Source organism: Azolla caroliniana, unplaced genomic scaffold (genome assembly GCF_043228905.1).
Source record: "Azolla caroliniana isolate FFs.n. ecotype wild unplaced genomic scaffold, voAzoCaro1.0.p SCAF_15, whole genome shotgun sequence".
Lineage (NCBI taxonomy): Eukaryota > Viridiplantae > Streptophyta > Polypodiopsida > Salviniales > Salviniaceae > Azolla > Azolla caroliniana.
Window position 1 is genome coordinate 11,743,955 of NW_028230450.1, and position 7,734 is coordinate 11,751,688.

Here is a 7,734-nt window from a genome sequence, read left to right on the forward strand (position 1 = left end):
CGAGGACCTAACGCAAGACTATCGTACGCTAGCGGACCAACATTCTGAAGAACTCGCGCAGCTATTAGATGATTTTGGTGAAAGTTAGGAGGATCTCTTTGACCAGATCACGCAAGCCGGTAGCACGCGAACAAACGGGGAATCCATCGCGATACCAATTCCGGATACCGTTGTCGTAGTGTAATTCGCACACTACGTGAAAAATTACATTTTTGGTCTCTCCGGATAGGACATGGAGTACCCGGTGAGAACCGGAAGGACCGAAACCGGTAAGGAGAGCTGGATGAAGAAGGCCGGTGAGAGTCGGTGAGAAACGGACGAAGAGATCGGTAAGGAGGTCCTGGTAAGAACCGGACAAAGAAAACTAGCAAGCACCGGATGAAGCAGAACCGGAAATAGCCGGATGAAGAAGGCCGGTGAGAGTCTCTCATCGGATGAAGAGACATATTTGTAAATAGAAGAAAGTATAAAAATATATATATTACATGCATAGGGCAAGATTCCAACCTTGCACCTCTATGTTAATAATGTTAAGCCTTATCATTATACTAGCGTATTATGAATTTTAAAGTTATACTAAACTTTATCCCATGTAAAATTTCTAGACATGCATGGTACAAAAAGTTATTCATGCATAGACACTTGAGTTAAAAGAAAAGATGAGATAGAAAGCTAATCATGCACATGCAGTGTGCATGAAAACTAAAGATAGAAAAAGCATGATGCTTGCATGTGAAAAACTTAGACTCTTCCAATACTATATAAGGAAGAGAGAAAGATGTATAGAGGTTGTTGATTATTTTTACAAGGGTTGATTAATATAATATAATTGTGGGATCCACGAGTTTGTTAACTATTTTTCTCTCTTAAATTAAGTACTCACTAATACACTATACTCGTGGGATTCATGAGTTTTTCATATCTTTCTTTCTTACAATATAATTCATATTCTTAATTGTCTTAGAATTTTCTTCTCTCCTAGTGGATACCAAGGTGAACATTGCCGACAGCCTCACCATGCCTCTCCCAGATCTACACTTCAATGCACTAAGACGACATATGGGACTTACAAGTGAGCGATCAAAGAGGAGCCGAACAAAGGAGTAGAAGGTAAGTCGAAGAATGACACAACTAGACAACTCGAAACGACAAAGTTGAAGGAGCCGGACAGCCTGAAGGCTACAGACACAATTGAGTGCGAGGAAACCGAAAGGATAGGAGAGAATCGAAGGTTGAATGGAACCGAAAACCGATCGATGATCCATCGGAGAGCACAAGAATCAACGCGCGTAGAGAACCGATGGCCTAGAGGCCAAAAGTTGAATTGGTCATTAGTGAGCCAATAAACTTGTAACATATGTATAGTTGATTCAGTTTAAGATGTAAGTTGAGCTTATGAGGGAGATAAGCCCATCACATTGTATGTAAAACAAAGTAGTCCTTTTACAGGGGAGTTTGTTGGGATAAAAGTCCCACTTCGCCCACCTTGTATCTCTAGTGTGAACACAGTTAACCTAACTATATAAGTAGGGAACCGTTCTTGTAAAGGATGTTTGAAGGTGAATGGAAGACAATCTTCTTTCAGCACATCTCTCTCTCTCTCTCTCTCTCTCTCTAGAATTGCATGGGACGCAAGCAAAAATATCCAAAAGACGCATAAAAGCAAAATTTTGTGTTCCGGTTGAATGCAAGACACTTGATTAATGATGCATCGCTAGATTCCTCAATAAATGAGGCCTTTTTGCAACGCCAATGTATCATGATATGGGAAAAATGTGGAAGCTCACGCTTCACACATTATACTACACATGTTGCACCTAACTATAAAACCATATTCTTTGTGAAACGGGGAAATTGTACACATCAATACATGTTAGAGCCCATCCCGTTATCTTCCATTCGAACCATTGCTTCCATGCGACTTAGCTCACATCCATTGCGATGTGAGACAGGGCATTGGGGCACAAATTATGAGAGTGGCAGGCTAAGTATCACACTTTTATACAATACTCTGCCTTTGATCATATTCGACCATGCTTTCCACATCTCTTCGACCAAGCCCAATCCTTGCACGAAATTTCTCTCACAACCACAATGTACAGTCTTGATTGCAACATTCATTGGTAAAGTTCTTGAACATTGAGAGTCGCTACTCACGTGAAATGTAATATTTTTGGTCTCATAGGTCATATTTGACCTCCGAAGACGATAATATAATCTCTCTCTCTCTCTCTCTCTCTCTCTCTCTATAACCCTCTTGTTTGTCTACTCCTCTACTTGTTTGTTAGACTAACTAGCAGGTTCTCAATCATCTTCCACATCATCATCATCATCATTAACTTCATATCTAACACCCACGCTCACCAACTCTATTTGATGCATTGATGAATTGGAAGAAATGCTTGCCAAGTTGGTAAAGGAAGAAGGCGTTGAAGAAGTTGCAATTGGGAATGTTGTTATCATGCTTTTGCTATATGTGGATGATGTAGTGATTTTTGGTCTCATCAAGAGTCACTACTCAGTTTGACACGTATCACGTGAAATGTAATATTTTTGGTCTCATAGGCCATATTTGACCTCCAAAGACGATAATATAATCTATCTATCTATCTATCTATCTATCTGTTTATCTATCTATCTATCTATCTATCTCTTCATAGTTATTAGCTTATCTAGTTGTTACACTACAAGCATTGTGTATTGGGTCGAACCCAATTTTCACACCTCTCTATTACTTCATACATATCTCTTAATTTATTAGATGTCTTTGTGGAATGTAGGTCTCTATTGGGCAACCTTACTAACTAAGCTCTCTTTCTCTTTCTTTATTTTTAATCTTTCTTCCCCCCTCTTCATCCCCATTTCCCCCTCTTTTTCGTCTTCTTTTAATAAAACAAATGCATTGTTTTATGACGCATTTGTTTTAGTGTCACTAAATTTCCAGCGATGCATTTTTATGCATCACATAGTGATGCTATTTTTCTTAAGTGTGCCACTATGCAACACATTTTAATTAGTCACTTAATAATAGTTAGTGACACAATTAGCCATGCATTTTACCAAAAAATGGGGTGTTGCTAATGCCCATTCTATTGTAGTGGTTTCACATACACACACGTATTTTCACGACAATGCATCATGATAACTATCACACAAAGAATGTTGTAATAATGTGAAAACTACAATACATATCATCCCACTCCATAGATGATGAATTCCACAAATCATGATGCACAAACTAGGACTTGACCTATCAATATTCTCTATATATTGTTCCCCAAGTCTGATGTAACATAGCTGGTTGTGCATGACTTCACAATCCAAATGTAATTACCCTTGTATTCTAGTCCATTGACAACATAAAATATAAGGGCAAGGAGGAACAACATGATTTGGAATGGTATTAGAAGCAAAAGGTTCAATAAACTAAAATATGGGACATGATGAAGGTACATATGTGAAGTGAGATGTGTACAAAATGTAACACCATTGACTAGGCTAGAGATCATAAATGGACCACGGTGTTGGTAATCTAGCTTATCTCATGGTTTGCTAGTTTTCACATTACGTTTATTTACTATATTTCCCTCCAACTTGAAACTTGGGTTTTGCATATGAAGAATAGACACGGTTATGATTTACAACTAACTTTTGGAGTGAATTGAGCACTAGGGGAATGGGAGAAAGCTAGACTCGCAACTGCTTGAGTCCAATTTGATGTTCCTTAGTAATAGGATTCTTAAACTCTTATGATTACTCAAGCATTATATTGTGAGAATCAAGATCTATGTTTGTGAAGAATGAAGTATGACTCATAGAAGTATGTATTGAATCATTGTAAGGAAAGTTAAACCAATCATCCAATTGGTAGGTAGGTAACAATTTGACACTTACTTTGTATGGCATTGCTTGGTTTGGCAAATGATTTTGAGATGTTTTCTAGCCCACAATCACAGATAATGTTATTGGGAGAAACATACTACTTAGAAACTCTTAAGTAGCTTGAGCAAAGGCGTAAAAAAATCAAGATGTCATCTTGACTACACTCATCGATAAGGTCACCAAGAGAATCATGATGCTTAAATACATCTTATATAACAAGATTTATTGTATCTTTGTTATTCTTGATGCATGGAAGAAAACATGTCATCTTAGTGAAATAACATAAAAAACTTTGAAAATAGGAGTTTTAAATCCAAAGGAGTAGATTTTCTTAGTTCCTTTACAACTGAGAATGGCGACAACCACCCATGCATGTGACGTCTAGGCATCTTAGACAAACTACATATATAGCAAATGCAAACTTAGTCCTCAATAAATGTGTTGATTATCATTGACACATAGTAGATTTAGTGTTTATTTAACATTGTATAATCACTTATCATTTGCTTAATACACTATATTTGCTAATCTCGTGTATTCTCCGTCTTCCTCTTCCACTCCTTCTCCCTCTCCCTTCTCTCTCTCTCTCTCTCTCTCTCTCTCTCTCTCTCTCTCTCTCTCTCTCTCTCTCTCTCTCTCTCTCTCTCTCTCTCATACTCACATAAGCTACTTACCTTTGTTGCATAAACATGTTTGCTTTACAAAACTTATACCTTAGTCATTTACGTTCTTACAATCATGCTTATGTAGCATAAAATAGGTTCAATTGTCGATATCATGGTAAAATATCATCGTCGCTTAAAGAATTATGCCTCAAATTATTAACTAATAGATACAACTTACCCACCTACTTAATGAAAATTATACAATATAATTCATTGAATAAACACTAACCAAATTTGTTTTCACAACTCGTATAATGATTACACAAAAATACAAGAATTAACTCCAATATCATATTCAAACTAGTATTTTCAACCATCCTTATATCGATGTAAAACCATTAAGATTTGCATAAGGGTACTTCATGAGAGATACATTTCTTCTATTATGTTATTCCTTATTTGGAATTTGAACATCCTAGCTTATGAAGTTCTAATGTGTGGATATGTTCGTTTGAGTCTAAGTTAGATTCTCACTACAGTAATATGCACTTATTTATAGCTACTAACCTGATTTGTCACTACTATATTTCCAATTGTCACTAAAGTAGAGTTGCCATTCTATCCAATGTTGTGATGTGTCGACACTATGCTAATGATAATAGAAATATTTGTTTTCAACATTGTGCATTTTTTATCAAACATGTTTACGTGCATCCTCTTATTTTGGAATAATATTTAACACCCCCATGGAGCAAGAAATTTTGAATGATGGAAACGCAACTTTAACAAGTACATGCAAATTCAGAGGGTTTCCATGTAATCCGCAATTTGACTTCTATTTCGGGTTTGTTCACCCATTCTACTTCACAATGTATGAAAAAGAAAGATAATAACTGGAATTCATATTACATTTAAGTCATGATGAAACAAGCATATCACCTATGGGATTTTCAAAGTGATCAAATGAACTGTTATGTTCATAGGCACATAATTTGCATTATAGTTAGGACGGTTAGTTTCCATCTCCCCATGTCTTCTTCTAATGATGAGATAGATCAATGAAGGTTAAGTAATCTTGAGGATAAAGTGACTACATATTCTTGTCCGACAACATTACCTGTATGAAATTTGAATGATTAAGTGAAGTGAGCTAGTCTTCAGTCCTTCACCAAACAACGCACGTAGACGGCTCTCCCTCCCATGTACATACATACATACTACTCCCAAATATTTCTCTTCATTAACAGATTTGTCCGGACAATGTTACATAAACAAATACATACACCACAGAAACGATTCCATCCATCTCTCGAGAAAAACAGCAACCCCAAAACGCAAAACGCAAAATGGTAAAACGCAAACGCAAACGCAAACGCAGGGAGCCTGCGCTCTGCCTGTCTCTCTCTCTATATATATATTTCCAAAGACATTCAATGGGAGATACGCACTTGCAGAAGAAGAAGAAGCAGAAACCAGGGAAAACAAGCAGACAGAGAGAGAGAGAGAGAGAGAGAGAGAGAGATGGCGAAAGAAGGAAGAGGATTAAGAGGGAGTTGCATACTCGTCGTGGCCTGCAGACAGGTGGCGCTGCTAATTGTGGCAGTGCTGCTGCTTCATATATGTGGTAGATGTGAGGGAAGAGAGCTGATGGACATCCACAAGAGCAAGGCGCAGCAAGAGATTCCCACGTACGTATACGCATTTGGAGACTCCATCACGGACACGGGCAACAGCCCCATCGCGGACCCAACGTTGGCAGGCATAGTGATGAGCCTGCCCTACGGATTGACATGGTTCGGCCATGGCTCCAACCGCTGGTCCGATGGCCGGCTCATCGTGGACTGGCTGTGCATCCGGGCCTATGGGAGCGGCTGCTCTCCTGGAGCCGGCGGGCTCTTGCCGCCACATCTCGCAATAGTTGCCGATGAGGAGGAGGTGGGGCAAGTGTTGCCAAGGAGCCAGAATTATGCGGTGGCCGGGGCAACTGCGCTCAGCCCCGATGCGCTCAAGCAAGCCGCGGGCGGATGTGGACACCATCACACCCGACTCCCTGGACGTCCAGGTGGGCTGGTTTCTACATGATGTGATGAATGCCTCTTCTGTAGGTGGTGGTCCAGCAGGAAGAGGCACTACTCTGATTCACCTAGGGGAGATCGGGGGAGACGATGTGAACTACGCCCTGCGTGGCCGCATGTCGCCCCTGGACATACGGGAGCGGATCGTACCCCGTGTCATCTCCACAGTCTCCCAGCAGCTCGACCGCATCCTGTCCGTCCCTCTGGCCCCGGCGACCATCACACAGGTGGTGATCCAAGGCCAGTTCCCCATGGGCTGCATGCCGGTCTATGTCCTGGAAGTGAGTGCCAATGCCAGTGCCAATAGCTCATTGGCCCCCGAACTCGATGACTTGGGTTGCGTCTCTGCCGTGAATGCCATTAGCGACCTCCAGAATGAGCTGCTCAGGTCGTCCGTCATCCCGTCCATAGCCGCAAAGTACCCCCACATATCCTTTGTCTTCCTCGACACGTCCGCCGCCTACCGCCACATCCTCGCCCATGCCCCCGACTTCGGCTTCTCCAACCTCAACGACCGCATGTGCGACATCAACACCTACATCCTTTATGGCACTCTCGACCAGACAGCACCCCCCCAGTATTGCTCCGACCCTTCGACATTCGTGAGCTGGGACGGCATCCACCTCACCGATGCCATGGCTGGAGCCCTCGTCGAACTCTTCCTCCGAGGGGACGGCCAAGGACACCACTTCTCCCACCCCTTCCCAAGCTTCCTCAGTGCTTTGGCATCAGATTCATGAGTCTCTTACTTAGTCTCATATGAAACCATCTATGTATCCATCTATCTTTCTATATTTACCTCTGCATTCTGCTCTAGTGAATTAGTGTAGTCAAATATTAAGATTATGTTGCACTCCCAATGCATATAACTATTCCTAAGCAGTAGAACACTTCTCACTAACACGTCTCTTTATACTCATGGAATTTGTTGTTCATCATTTGGTTGGAGACTTCTCATGTAATTGAAGTCCATGTTGTATTTTACTACTACTTCTTGTCATATTTAGTCTTTATATATGAGCTTCTTTTTAGCGTAAGCTTTGAAAATCGACAACTTATTTAGTACTTATCATCGCTACACTTTGTATCAGCTTTTTATAGTACAAGTTTTGAACCCCATGACTTTTCTCTTCGACAATCTGTACTTAATAAAAGTGTTCTCTTTTATCTAC

The 7,734-nt window shown here is 40.4% G+C and overlaps 1 protein-coding gene across 1 annotated transcript; it reads left to right on the top strand.

The window, feature by feature from the left end:
* Window positions 1-6,513: 6,513 nt before the first annotated feature.
* Window positions 6,514-7,491, top strand: LOC147854632 (GDSL esterase/lipase At1g28570-like). The gene has a single exon (XM_087331347.1). It carries the CDS (start codon window positions 6,574-6,576, stop codon window positions 7,300-7,302), a length of 729 nt encoding a protein of 242 aa, XP_087187473.1. The 5' UTR covers window positions 6,514-6,573; the 3' UTR covers window positions 7,303-7,491.
* Window positions 7,492-7,734: the final 243 nt, after the last annotated feature.

Excerpts from the sequence above, each read along its gene's own strand:
- LOC147854632 (XM_087331347.1), top strand. The coding sequence starts at position 6,574 with ATGAATGCCTCTTCTGTAGGTGGTGGTCCAGCAGGAAGAGGCACTACT.